This window comes from Acomys russatus, chromosome 22 (assembly GCF_903995435.1).
Source record: "Acomys russatus chromosome 22, mAcoRus1.1, whole genome shotgun sequence".
NCBI lineage: Eukaryota > Metazoa > Chordata > Mammalia > Rodentia > Muridae > Acomys > Acomys russatus.
The window spans coordinates 832,289-847,267 of NC_067158.1; the positions used below are offsets into that span (position 1 = coordinate 832,289).

Here is a 14,979-nt window from a genome sequence, read left to right on the forward strand (position 1 = left end):
CCTCGGGGCTCCACGCAAGACCCCTCCCCCTCAAGCTAAAGGCAAGATCCGGGAGCCCTCAGGGTCTCATAGCTAGCTCAGATCTTCGTACGGAAAGGGTCACGATATATTTTTGACACTTGTTTTTATTATTAATAATATTATTATTATTACTATTACTATTACTATTATTATTTTTCCCGGATTGGGAGAGTTTGTAGATAGCGCCCTTCTCTACTTGCCCTGGTGGCCGGTTTCCTCCGATTCAGAAAATTATTTTATGACGGTTGCAATTGGAGTTGGTGATTAGGGAGATCGCCTAAGTTCTTTATGATTTCCTCTGTGAAGAAAAGGCTCGTGGAGGGTATGGATTTTAAACACTTTAATGACAGTTAATTGGATCATCTAAAAATGACCATTGCATAGTCTCTCTGGCTTTATGGAGCAAACAGCAAATGTTTTTTGTTTGTTTGTTTTTGTTGTTGTTTTCAAATTAGATCAGTAACTGCCAGCCAGTAGCGTTTAGGGTGTATTTCCTATAATTAGGAAATGGATATGGAAGGAGAAAGGTGGACAATTAAAAAATAACAAAAACAAAACCCACAACCAACAACTTGGGTTTTAGTTTTATGATCATTTTCTTGTACTATCTGACATGCAAAATATTTTCTTTTCCTCACTCTGGCATCCTAGATATAGACTGTCAGTTTCGGATCCAAGGACGGTGATGGCAAAACTAACCCCGGCTGCTTGTCAGATCAGACCTGTCACAGATTAAATCCCGCTGCCTGCTGCGAAGCCCCCACGCGCCTCAAACTTGGCGAACTGGGTAATCCGTGTCTGGATATGCAGATCTCTGATTTTAAAGGCGGGGTGACCCCGGGGAGAACCTCTCCCTCCGGCCGAAGCCCGAGGGTGTAGTGAGGTGTGCGCGTCGGTGCTGGGGCCCTCGAAGCCGCCTGACCCCGGGGGAAGGAGTCAAGGAGCCCAGCGGGGTCTCTCTGCTGCGCACCGGCGTCGGCGGCTCGTCTCCCGCAGCAGCGGATGATGGTGGCGGCGGGCGTGCTGGGCTGTGCCTGTGCGTCGCCGCGGAAATCGGCGCCCCGCGCTGTACCCTGAGCCCTTGCAGGTCCGCCGCAGCCCGAGCCTTGACGAGGACAGAGCCGGGGTAGCGGGGAGCCCCGGGGGTCGCGCGGGGTCGACTTATCATGGCGGATCGAACAGCTCCCAGTTGCCAGCTTCGGCTGGAGTGGGTGTACGGGTACCGGGGTCACCAGTGCCGCAACAACCTGTACTACACCGCCAGCAAGGAGGTGGTCTACTTTGTAGCTGGAGTAGGGGTGGTGTACAACACCCGAGAGCACAGCCAAAAATTCTTCCTGGGACACAACGACGACATTATCAGGTAAGGGGGTGCACTGAGGCGGTGGGAAGGAGTTGTTGGTTATGGAAGGTGGAATGGGGTGGGAATAACGGGGGTCATGTCCGAGAGAGCCCTATGGAATAAAGGATTCTCCTAGGAGCCGCTTAGAGAAGGACTGCAGATGCTAGGACTAAGGGCAGAAACAGGGAGGAAGGTGGAGGTGGGAGGAAGAGGTCTGTTCTTTCAGAAGGCTTTTCAATCTCTACTGAGTAAAGTGTTGTGCTTTTTTGTTCATCTCTGCTACAAGTGGAAGGGCTGGGTAACTACCAAACACTCCCCTCTCTTCCCTAACTAGGTAAAGAGTAGAAGCAATAGATGAACTGTAGGTTGCATTTTTTGGAGGACTCCTCAGTAGGTTCTTCAACAAGCAAGTGGATCTTCAAAAAAAAAAAAAAAAAAATTTTTTTTTATACAGTCAGTTTGGAATCTTCAACCCATTCGCGTTGGACCTAGGGCATTTCTGTAGTGGGTGGGGAGTGTTTTCTGATATTTCAGCAGTGTTTTAGTGCCAAAAGCATATTCACACACTACATGGATGCTTTCTACAACATTTTTTTAAGGGATTTAAAAGGCTGGCAGCAACAGCTGGACCACAAAAATCTTACCAGCTAGCTCGTAGAACGAGCAGTATTTGGTAGTGGGTGGTCCAGGAGAGCAGTGCACAAAATAGCCATTTTGGGGGCCCTACTTGTTTAAAGGGAGACTTAGTTGATTCTTTGTGTTATCTCCTTATCTGGACGAGGTGTATTTCTCCCAAGCCTTTGTCAGCATCTCCTATGGCCAGTAAGGTGTGGTCCAGATGCTGTTCAGGAGGAATCCCTTTCTGCCATGGCAGCTGAAGGTACCTGCACAGTATGGACACCTCCACTCACAGACACAATGATTGCTGAGGCAAGGCTGCTAGGAATGGAGATCTTGTTTGTACCTTACAAATGCGTGTGCTCACTGACGCAGAGCAGTGTCTTCTTTTTCCGGATATTGTTCCTACTGCTCTCAATTTGCCTTTCACATGGGATAAGCGATGAAGTAGTGTGATGTCAATAACCCTACCTTCTCAGTGGGGACAGTGACTTAAAGGATTAGCTTCCTAAACTAGTGTTATATTCCAGGGTGATTTTTCTTTTTGAGTTGAAAATGGTTACAGAAGGTAAATCTTAATACTTGGAAATGCAGGAGGACACACACACACACACACACACACACACACACACACACACACACACAGCGGAGATCTTGACTCTGCCTCCCTCCTCCACCTTGTTTTTTATGAGATTGTATCTTGCACTTGTAACCTCGGTTGGCCTGCAAGTCGATATGGAGCCCAGGCTGGCCACAAACTCATGCTAATCCATCTGCCTCAGAGTTCTGAGCATACAAGTGTGAGTGTGAACTACCACACCCAGCTTTTATCTCCACTGTTAGAAGAGGAAGATTTTCAGTATCAGGAGCTCTAACGCTCTCTGGATTCAGTGGAATGGACATGTAAAACTTTCTTTTTTGTCACAGGAGACAAAGCCCCCCCCCCCCATTTCCTTTCCTCTCCGATTGGGCACTGGTTGTGATTGGGGCATCCTTACTTAGGTGCAGCTGTAGACCCTGCAGATTTTGCTTCCCTAATTTATGGCGGATTATTAAAGGCACAGGTGCAAGTGATTAACAGTGACTCATGAAAAGGTTGGGTGTTTAAAAATTTAAACCCATTGTGTGTTTATTCTGTCTGTCTTCATTCAGTGTTTTCCATTGCAACATCCAAATAAGAAAGACACAGTCCTTCGGGGGAAGGGAAAGAGTAGCAATTAAACAGAAGATTCCCTGGGGTTACATGATATTAACAGGACAGTTCACTGAATTACTTGGTTGGGTGGGGGGATTCGTCATACACAGTCTTTCCTCTTAAAGGGGGAAAATTTTAAATGCACAGTTGAAACTGAAGGCGGGAAAAGGGTGGAGTTGCAGTAAGCCATTGTGATGATCAGCTGGGCTGGTGGGGCTGTGATGACGTCTGTGGCTAAAGAAGCATTAAGGTTTGAGGAAAAGGTGAACGAGGAAGTTACAGCTGCGTTACAGGTAGACTGAACTGACGAGAGGGCAAGATGAGTTTGTTTTCTGCTGCATTCCTTGAGAGGCTATCTCTTGAGGCTGAACACTGGTATATAGCAAGTGTGACTTCAGAGAAAGGGACCTCACATTCTCTATGGTTTGCCTGAGTCTGAGTATGTGCAGGTGAGCAGAGAGTGCTAGCACTGACGTATATCTTTGCATTTGGAATACAAAGAAGTCTAGTGGATGAAACGCCACAAACCAGGGATCTTTATGCAATTAGGGGTTGTAAATTGGAATGTGTGTGCTGCCATTTTGCTTTATCTTACACATGGAAACATCTTTTTTTCCTGGGGAAGGGAGTTCATAAACCACAATGCACAATCTTTTATCTTTATGCATTTCAATTCATATCTGAATACCCTAATATACTACTATTTTTTCCACTTGAAATATTGAAGTTTGTCATTGAATGGGATTGAATGTAGTATTCAAGGTTTTAATGTGAAAAATATTTTGTCATTTTGAATCATTGCATGAAATATTAACTTTCTTGATTTCAGCAACAGGGCACTGCAGTAACTGTCCACTAGCCCTTGGATTTTGAAGGAAATATACATAACTTAAAAATTTGGTGCTGTTTTATTTTATGCAGCTTTGCCTAGACTATTAGCTACAAGGCAGCCTAACACATATTGATAACATACTCCATGTTATAAAACTGCATGCTCTCAGGGATCACAATGAACCTTAATAATGATGTAGGATTTGGCAGAGCTCATTAGGGCTCAGCATGTGCCCTTGGCTTTGATAGGACATGTACTTAAGGCAGATTTTTAGAAATATTGGTATGTGAGGCGTAATGTGATTTATTGGATAAGGAGTTTTAGTTTTATTCTCTTGAATCGCCTTTCTATGCAAATAATAGATGGGAGAATGATGCTATGGTTCTGTCTTGGTAGCACTGTGACAAGTAAATACCTATACTGCTGTTTGCTATTGGGCTGACAAGACTCAAACTGGGGTTGAAGGCCAGGCCAGTAAGTAATGCTGACCAGGATAATTACTGCTTCATTCTCCTCATCTGGCAGAAGAACATGAGATGGAGGGCAAATAGATGAAGGAAAAGTCACTCTCACACTCACCCTCTATCACCTTTCGCTTCATGTTCAGGATGATGTTCTTCATGTTTACCTGAGGCATTTGTCTCCACACTCTGGATCTCGTCTATATTACTTCGAGATAATTCCTTTTCTCCATTAAATCTTAATACTATGCATCTGACTTCCTATTGCAGGGGAAGATTAGTTGCGGTGCTATCTTGGGGGGAAAGTACCCATCTTTTACATCAGAAGAATTAGAAGAACCCTACTAGAGGATATCCAATGAGGGGTGTACCTCTTTTGGCCTTATTTGTGAAACAGAGCTGTCAGCACCTAGGTTGCAGCATTGTTGGGACTATTAAAAAGAATGTATGCAAAGTATTTTGTTGGGGGTGGCTCATCCTTAGTAGGCACTCAGTTGATGTTTATTGTATTCAATTACATACATACACACACACACACACACACACACACACACACACACACACACACACCAGAACATCTCCTCATTGTACACAGACAAATCTTTCCATTCTCTTGTACCCCAATTTACCATTCTGCCCTTCTTTTCTTTCTTTTTGATTTTTTGAGACAGGGTTTCTCTGTGTAGCCTTGGCTGTCCTGGACTCACTTTGTAGACCAGGCTGGCCTCGAACTCACAGGGACCTGCCTGCCTCTGCCTCCCGAGTGCTGGGATTACAGGCATGTGCGCTACCAAGCTCGGCTTCATACTTTCCGCTTAAAGCCATAAGTTGCTTGCTTGTTGCTTGCTTTCTTGTGCAGGTACTCTGTTCTTCCCTGCTTCGTCTTCTCCTTCTGTGAGGCCTCAATCAGCTACAATTTGAGGATCAGTGTCATCAGTAAAACAGATTTTGACTTATAAATGGTTTGTAGATATTTGTAGATATTTGTTGAGGTTACATAGAAGGCACCCACAGTACACGGAAAAGAGCAAGTAAGTGCTCATCACAGGGACCATGTTTTATGCATACCCAAGGTAGCCCCATCTCCTTCAGTGTTACCTTTGCTATGAGATCTCCCACCAACTCAGACAGAGGATAGCACATACTCCTCAGATCTCGCCATTCTGTCGTTCTAAACATCTCCACCTGTAGAGGAAACAGCTCCTTAATGTCAAAAATAAGCCTTATCAGAGGAAGAGTTAATATTTCCTAGAGTTAAAGACCCAGAGTTAACTATGTATTCAGATTTATCTCATGCATCCTTTCTGTCTGCCTTTTGGGGAGGCAGGCTTGCTGACCCCGCAAGGCAGATGAAGCCACAGAGGCACTAGGGACTTGGTGCCTGGTTAGCAGTTAGCAGCAGGCTGACTCTAGAATGGGAATTGGAGTCCGGGTTGGTCTGATTCTATTGCCTCACTGTTCTCCAGGCTCTTGTTCTTAGTCACGGTGGTTCCTACCACAGTGCTAGCTGTTAATAGGAGCCCAGCAAACTTGTTCTCTCTCTGTAGCCCCACTTACCATCAGTTGACCTCTAAATCCTGGGCTTATTTTTAAGAGCCCTTGAAACAGATTGTTAGATCTCAGTCTAGACAGAGAATGATGTTCAAGTTCACTTTAGCAGTGCCACCAGCCTTGAAACAGTGATTAGAAATGATCATCCGCTGAAGATGTTTAATTTTAAAAAGTTCAGAAGTCTAAACTGTGACAGGCTAAAATAATCTAATGCTGAACTATAATTGAAGTTGTTGAGTTTGAAGTGAGTAGCTTCTTTCCTCTCTCTCTCTCTCTCTTTCTCTCTTTCTCTCTCTCCACTTGTCTCTGCCTCCCTGAGTGCTGGGATTACATGTGTGCACACACCACACCCAAGCATGGGGGCAGGAACCTCATATTCTTATGAGTCTGATTCTCCCAGAGAAATAGGTGTTTCCTGACTTGGAGCTGAAAGATGTGTTCTTCAGCCTCCCATTGGCAGAGGTGAGTCAACTCATCTTTGCTTTTAAATGGACAGACCCGGTGGGAGATTACAATGGGCAAGGTGCCTGGATCAGGTTGCCCCGGGATTTAAAGACACTAAATACAGACTTCTTGCCCTTCTTCAGTGAGAGGTTTCCAGGGAAAACAGATTGTATAAGGATCACTAAGAGATGCTGCAAGAGCTATAGAACTTGGGCTACAAAATGTTGGCTACAAAAGCCCAACTTTGTAGTAGGCTACCTATCTTGGCTGCTAGTTGAAGGAAGGCAAAGAGACCTGCCTCAGAGTAGGATTGCTGCCAACTCCAAAGACTAAGAAACAGGTTCAAGAGTTTGTAGGTACAGCTGGATATTACTGCCTCTGGATAACAGAGTTTGTGGAAATAACAAGGTCCCCATACACAGGCACCAAGGGGCGGGGCAAAACTTGCTAATCTAGACGGAGACTAAACAAAAGACACTTGAGGCCTTATAACTGCTCTGACTTCTGCCCCAGCTCTAGAATCTTCCAACAAAAGGGGTTTTAACTCAAACTTTGGGACCATGAACGTGTCCTGTGATGATTGGACCCTGTAACCACAGGATGGCCCATCTTGTCTACTAGCTATGGTGGCTACTGCTATTTTAACAAAAGAAAGCAAACAAGTTAACTTTTGGTCAAGATCTTACACTCACAGCATCCCTCAACACAATTGAGGCTCTCCTATGAGGAGCACCAGGATGCTGGCTGACTAATGATTGTGTGACCCAATACCAGGTCCTACTCCTGGTCCACCCTCCAATTGGGTTTGAGAAACCCACCGCCATCAATCCTGCTACCTGCTTGCCTGGTGAAACCAGGTACATGGGAACTGCAGTAGTTACTTTAACCAAAATAATTTGGGCTTAAGCCAGGTAACTCAGCCTAGAGAGCAGAACTGATCGATCTGTCCCAGGCTCTCAGCTTGGGAAAAGGAAAGTCCATCACCCTATATATGGATTTCCAGTCCATAGTTTTTACTACTGAACATGTCCATAGTACAATCTATAAAGAAAGAAGGTTTCTCACTGCTGGGAAAAGGACATTAAAAAATCCTGGCCCTCCTAGAGGTTATTTGGCTTCCTCTACAAATTGCTGTCCTCCACTGCTAGGCTGCTTAGCTGGCTACCTGGCAAACAGCCCTAAGACCAGTAGGGCCTGTTGATATTCTGATAACATGCCGTGACTGAGATTCCTTGGTAAAGAAGAGATAGACAGCTCAAACCTGCAGGTTGGTGGAGGACACCCAAGGGAAAGATCATTCTCCCAGATACACCTGGCAAGACTCTGGTAACAGACCCTCACCAGGCTATTCATCTGGGGTCCACAAAACTTTGAGTTGCTCAGACCAAGCTATGCTACACATAGACTGGACAGCCTAGCAGCCAGATGCTAGGTTTGTGCTCAAGTGAATCCAAAACAGACAGCCCTCCCCCAGGAAGGAGTTCAAATGGGAGAACAAAACCCCAGCAAACTGGGAAAATTGACTTCACCAAGATCCGGCCTGCTGGAGGAGGATCCAAGTATCTGCTAGTTTTTAAAGTAAACGTCATGATAGAATATGGGTTGCTGGCCTGTAGTCACACTAGCTAATACGTCCCTGTATCTGTCTGTCTTCCTCACTTTCTAGTCCAGGCCTGATGGTAGTGGGGGTTGGACCTTAATACTGAATTCATACCAAATTAGTCTCAGGATGAGACAGAGGGACCAAAAAACACTTGCTTTCAATGGGTCCATAGTCTGGAGACAGTCCATTTGGCATCAATGTCTGCGGCTTCATCCCTAACCCAGGATTTAATTTTTTATAGGCATCTCTATGTTCTCCTTACTCTAAATAGAAAGTTACATGTCCAGGCCCTCATTGGACTCCAGGAATCATAGATAAGTGCAGACAATTCAGGCTCAGCAATGGCCATTAAGCTATTCACTTCAGCAGGGCACGGTCAGTACACTCAGGGAGGCAGAGGCAGGCAGAATCTGTGAGCTCAAGGCCTGCCTGCTTTACCAAGTGAGTCCAAGACAGCCAAGGCTACACAGAGAAACCCTGTCTCAGAAAAAAAAAATGAGGTCCCGGGTTTCTTCATAGGCAGGAGAGGTGTGTTCTAGGGTAACTAGCAGGGCACCAGATGCCCGTCTCTTTAAGCCAGGCAATATGCAATTTCTTCATTTGTTTCCAGGGACATTGGGTAGTGTTTAATTTGGAAGGGGGGTAGCTGGTTAGTCAAACAGTTATAGGAGCTTGGTGTTGCATCAGTCCTGGTGGGTTGATTTTTTTTCTTACAGAGGGTGAAACACCAAATTTTGTTAGGTGTCTCTAAGTTTGTGTCTCATCATCAAAGAAAGTGAATGTGGCTTTCAGTTTATACAAAAGGTCTTGTCCTGTGGTGGGGTGACTAGGAATGGCCCCCGTAGACTTATGTGTTTGAATGCTTGACCCATCAGGCACTATTAGGAGGTGTGACTTTGCTAAAGTAGGTATGGCCTTGTTGGAGGAAGTGTGTCACTGTGGGGGTGGGCTTTGAGATCTCCTATGCTCAAGCTTTGCCCAGTGTGAACACTGTCTCCTTCTGCTGCCCATGGATCAAGATGTAGAACTCTCAGCTCCTTCTCTAGCACCATGTCTGCCTGTGTGCTGTCATGCTTCCTATGATGATAATGGACTACACCTCTGAAACTGTAAGCCAGCCCCAATTAAAGGGTTTCCTTTATAAGAGTTACTTGGCCATGGTGACTCTTAATGGCAATGAAACTCTAACTAAGATGTGTCTCAATCATTTCTCTGTTCTTAAATACCCTTTAAGCTACCTGCAGCAACTAGGACTTACTCATACCTTTAAAAATGTTTTTAAACTTTTATACCTTTTATCTAAATATCTGGGGCCAACTGGGTAACAAAGGAAATCTTTTCAGCTGCTGTCTTTAATCTTTGCAAAAAGTAAGTGGTGAACTTGTTTAAAGTCTCCTTGATCTGTGTTTGACAGAAGGAAAAATCTGTTCTGTCCAGGCTGCATAGTCTGGCATCATCCCCCCTGCACTCAGCAGAAGGAATGCTCGCCTGGGGGAGCTGGTTCCCCTCCCTGTGCATTATACTTAGATGGGAGGGGATGGGGCTGGATAAGAGGCCCAACTTTGACTGTGAACAGTATTCAAGCAATAAAACAAGCAAGTGCTCCTGCTCCTAGAGTGGGGCAGACAGAGGGTTGCCCCTCCCAACCCCAAATGTGATCTAGAGGATCACAGGTTAGTCCCCTGGTGGGATGTGGTACAGGTTTTTTAGTTCAGGGAATCCTCACACCAGAGAAAGCCACTGGTCAATACAGGGAAGATAGAAACACAAAGAAAGACACACACACACACACACACACACACACACACACACACACACAGAGAGAGAGAGAGAGAGAGAGAGAGAGAGAGAGAGGAAGAGGAGAGAGAAGAGAGCGAAAGAGACTGATTTCCAGAGCAATAGGGTTTCCTGAACTTGGAGCTGCAATGAAAGATGTGTCTCCGCCTCCATTGGCAGAGGTGAGTCAAACTCATCTTTGCTTTTAAATGGACAACCCTCGGTGGGAGATTTACAATGGGCAAGTGCCTGGATTCAGGTTGCCCCGGGATTAACGACACAAATACAGACTTCTTGCCTTCTTCAGTTGAAGGGTTTCCAGTGGGAAAAACAGATTGTATAAGGATCACTAAGCTGATGCTGCAAGAGCTATTAGCACTTGGGCTACAACATGTTGGCTCCAAACGCCCACCTGTAGTCGGTACCTATTTGGCTGCTTAGTTGAAGGAAGGCAACGAGGACTTGCCTCAGAGTAGGATTTGCTGCCAACCCAAAGGATAAGAAAACAGGTTCAAGAGTTTGTAGGTACCAGTGGATATTACTGCCTCTGGATAACAGCGTTTGTGAAATAACAAGTTCCATTACACGGCACAAGGGGTCGGGGCAAAACTTGCTAATCTAGACGGAACTTAAACAAAACATTGGAGCCTTATAACTGCTCTGACTTCTGCCCAGCTTAGAATTTCACCAAACGGGGTTTTAACTCCAAACTTTGGGACCATGACGTTTTGTTCCTGTGATTGATTGACCCTGTAACCACAGGCTGGCCCCATCTTGTCTACTAGCTTATGGTGGTACTGCTATTTTAACAAAAGAAAGCACACAAGTTAACTTTTGGTCAAGATCTTACACTCACAGCATCCCTCAAACACCAATGGGCTCTCCCCTGAGGAGCACCAGGATGCTGGCTGACTCATGCTGTGTGACCCCACTTACCCGGCTCCCTACTCCCTGGTCCACCTCCATCTGGGTTTGAGAAAACCCAACGCCCTCAATCCTGCCTACCTGCTTGCCTGGTGAACAACACAGGTAATGGACACTGCAAGTAGTTATTTAACCAAATAATTCGGGCTTAAGCCAGGTAACCCAGCCTTAGAGAGCGAGAACTGATCGATCTTTCCCAGGCTCTCAGTTGGGAAACGAAAGTCCATCACCCTATTATATGGATTTCAGTCCAAGTTCGGATTGAATGTAGTATTCAAGGTTTTAATGTGAAAAATATTTTGTCATTTTGAATCATTGCATGAAATATTAACTTTCTTGATTTCAGCAAACAGGGCACTGCAGTAACTGTCCACTAGCCCTTGGATTTTGAAGGAAATATACATAACTTAAAAATTTGGTGCTGTTTTATTTTATGCAGCTTTGCCTAGACTATTAGCTACAAGGCAGCCTAACACATATTGATAACATACTCCATGTTATAAAACTGCATGCTCTCAGGGATCACAATGAACCTTAATAATGATGTAGGATTTGGCAGAGCTCATTAGGGCTCAGCATGTGCCCTTGGCTTTGATAGGACATGTACTTAAGGCAGATTTTTAGAAATATTGGTATGTGAGGCGTAATGTGATTTATTGGATAAGGAGTTTTAGTTTTATTCTCTTGAATCGCCTTTCTATGCAAATAATAGATGGGAGAATGATGCTATGGTTCTGTCTTGGTAGCACTGTGACAAGTAAATACCTATACTGCTGTTTGCTATTGGGCTGACAAGACTCAAACTGGGGTTGAAGGCCAGGCCAGTAAGTAATGCTGACCAGGATAATTACTGCTTCATTCTCCTCATCTGGCAGAAGAACATGAGATGGAGGGCAAATAGATGAAGGAAAAGTCACTCTCACACTCACCCTCTATCACCTTTCGCTTCATGTTCAGGATGATGTTCTTCATGTTTACCTGAGGCATTTGTCTCCACACTCTGGATCTCGTCTATATTACTTCGAGATAATTCCTTTTCTCCATTAAATCTTAATACTATGCATCTGACTTCCTATTGCAGGGGAAGATTAGTTGCGGTGCTATCTTGGGGGGAAAGTACCCATCTTTTACATCAGAAGAATTAGAAGAACCCTACTAGAGGATATCCAATGAGGGTGTGACCTCTTTTGGCCTTATTTGTGAAACAGAGCTGTCAGCACCTAGGTTGCAGCATTGTTGGGACTATTAAAAAGAATGTATGCAAAGTATTTTGTTGGGGGTGGCTCATCCTTAGTAGGCACTCAGTTGATGTTTATTGTATTCAATTACATACATACACACACACACACACACACACACACACACACACACACACACACACCAGAACATCTCCTCATTGTACACAGACAAATCTTTCCATTCTCTTGTACCCAATTTACCATTCTGCCCTTCTTTTCTTTCTTTTTGATTTTTTGAGACAGGGTTTCTCTGTGTAGCCTTGGCTGTCCTGGACTCACTTTGTAGACCAGGCTGGCCTCGAACTCACAGGGACCTGCCTGCCTCTGCCTCCCGAGTGCTGGGATTACAGGCATGTGCGCTACCAAGCTCGGCTTCATATTTCCGCTTAAAGCCATAAGTTGCTTGCTTGTTGCTTGCTTTCTTGTGCAGGTACTCTGTTCTTCCTGCTTCGTCTTCTCCTTCTGTGAGGCCTCAATCAGCTACAATTTGAGGATCAGTGTCATCAGTAAAACAGATTTTGACTATATAAATGGTTTGTAGATATTGTAGATATTTGTTGAGGTTACATAGAAGGCACCCACAGTACACGGAAAAGAGCAAGTAAGTGCTCATCACAGGGACCATGTTTTATGCATACCCAAGGTAGCCCCATCTCCTTCAGTGTTACCTTTGCTATGAGATCTCCCACCAACTCAGACAGAGGATAGCACATACTCCTCAGATCTCGCCATTCTGTCGTTCTAAACATCTCCACCTGTAGAGGAAACAGCTCCTTAATGTCAAAAATAAGCCTTATCAGAGGAAGAGTTAATATTTCCTAGAGTTAAAGACCCAGAGTTAACTATGTATTCAGATTTATCTCATGCATCCTTTCTGTCTGCCTTTTGGGGAGGCAGGCTTGCTGACCCCGCAAGGCAGATGAAGCCACAGAGGCACTAGGGACTTGGTGCCTGGTTAGCAGTTAGCAGCAGGCTGACTCTAGAATGGGAATTGGAGTCCGGGTTGGTCTGATTCTATTGCCTCACTGTTCTCCAGGCTCTTGTTCTTAGTCACGGTGGTTCCTACCACAGTGCTAGCTGTTAATAGGAGCCCAGCAAACTTGTTCTCTCTCTGTAGCCCCACTTACCATCAGTTGACCTCTAAATCCTGGGCTTATTTTTAAGAGCCCTTGAAACAGATTGTTAGATCTCAGTCTAGACAGAGAATGATGTTCAAGTTCACTTTAGCAGTGCCACCAGCCTTGAAACAGTGATTAGAAATGATCATCCGCTGAAGATGTTTAATTTTAAAAAGTTCAGAAGTCTAAACTGTGACAGGCTAAAATAATCTAATGCTGAACTATAATTGAAGTTGTTGAGTTTGAAGTGAGTAGCTTCTTTCCTCTCTCTCTCTCTCTCTTTCTCTCTTTCTCTCTCTCCACTTGTCTCTGCCTCCCTGAGTGCTGGGATTACATGTGTGCACACACCACACCCAAGCATGGGGGCAGGAACCTCATATTCTTATGAGTCTGATTCTCCCAGAGAAATAGGTGTTTCCTGACTTGGAGCTGAAAGATGTGTTCTTCAGCCTCCCATTGGCAGAGGTGAGTCAACTCATCTTTGCTTTTAAATGGACAGACCCGGTGGGAGATTACAATGGGCAAGGTGCCTGGATCAGGTTGCCCCGGGATTTAAAGACACTAAATACAGACTTCTTGCCCTTCTTCAGTGAGAGGTTTCCAGGGAAAACAGATTGTATAAGGATCACTAAGAGATGCTGCAAGAGCTATAGAACTTGGGCTACAAAATGTTGGCTACAAAAGCCCAACTTTGTAGTAGGCTACCTATCTTGGCTGCTAGTTGAAGGAAGGCAAAGAGACCTGCCTCAGAGTAGGATTGCTGCCAACTCCAAAGACTAAGAAACAGGTTCAAGAGTTTGTAGGTACAGCTGGATATTACTGCCTCTGGATAACAGAGTTTGTGGAAATAACAAGGTCCCCATACACAGGCACCAAGGGGCGGGGCAAAACTTGCTAATCTAGACGGAGACTAAACAAAAGACACTTGAGGCCTTATAACTGCTCTGACTTCTGCCCCAGCTCTAGAATTTCCAACAAAGGGGTTTTAACTCAAACTTTGGGACCATGAACGTGTCCTGTGATGATTGGACCCTGTAACCACAGGATGGCCCATCTTGTCTACTAGCTATGGTGGCTACTGCTATTTTAACAAAAGAAAGCAACAAGTTAACTTTTGGTCAAGATCTTACACTCACAGCATCCCTCAACACAATTGAGGCTCTCCTATGAGGAGCACCAGGATGCTGGCTGACTAATGATTGTGTGACCCAATACCAGGTCCTACTCCTGGTCCACCCTCCAATTGGGTTTGAGAAACCCACCGCCATCAATCCTGCTACCTGCTTGCCTGGTGAAACCAGGTACATGGGAACTGCAGTAGTTACTTTAACCAAAATAATTTGGGCTTAAGCCAGGTAACTCAGCCTAGAGAGCAGAACTGATCGATCTGTCCCAGGCTCTCAGCTTGGGAAAAGGAAAGTCCATCACCCTATATATGGATTTCCAGTCCATAGTTTTTACTACTGAACATGTCCATAGTACAATCTATAAAGAAAGAAGGTTTCTCACTGCTGGGAAAGGACATTAAAAAATCCTGGCCCTCCTAGAGGTTATTTGGCTTCCTCTACAAATTGCTGTCCTCCACTGCTAGGCTGCTTAGCTGGCTACCTGGCAAACAGCCCTAAGACCAGTAGGGCCTGTTGATATTCTGATAACATGCCGTGACTGAGATTCCTTGGTAAAGAAGAGATAGACAGCTCAAACCTGCAGGTTGGTGGAGGACACCCAAGGGAAAGATCATTCTCCCAGATACACCTGGCAAGACTCTGGTAACAGACCCTCACCAGGCTATTCATCTGGGGTCCACAAAACTTTGAGTTGCTCAGACCAAGCTATGCTACACATAGACTGGACAG

General features: G+C 44.9%; 1 protein-coding gene across 1 annotated transcript in view; it reads left to right on the forward strand.

Annotated features, from left to right (window-relative positions):
• The first annotated feature begins 931 nt into the window (after positions 1-931).
• The window catches only part of Eml6 (EMAP like 6), a 252,970-nt gene continuing 238,922 nt past the window's right edge, over positions 932-14,979 (forward strand). The window contains exon 1 of the mRNA XM_051164815.1: positions 932-1,384. Within this exon, the coding sequence (XP_051020772.1) occupies positions 1,188-1,384 (197 nt within the window). The 5' untranslated portion in view covers positions 932-1,187. The remainder of the gene's footprint in view (positions 1,385-14,979) is intronic.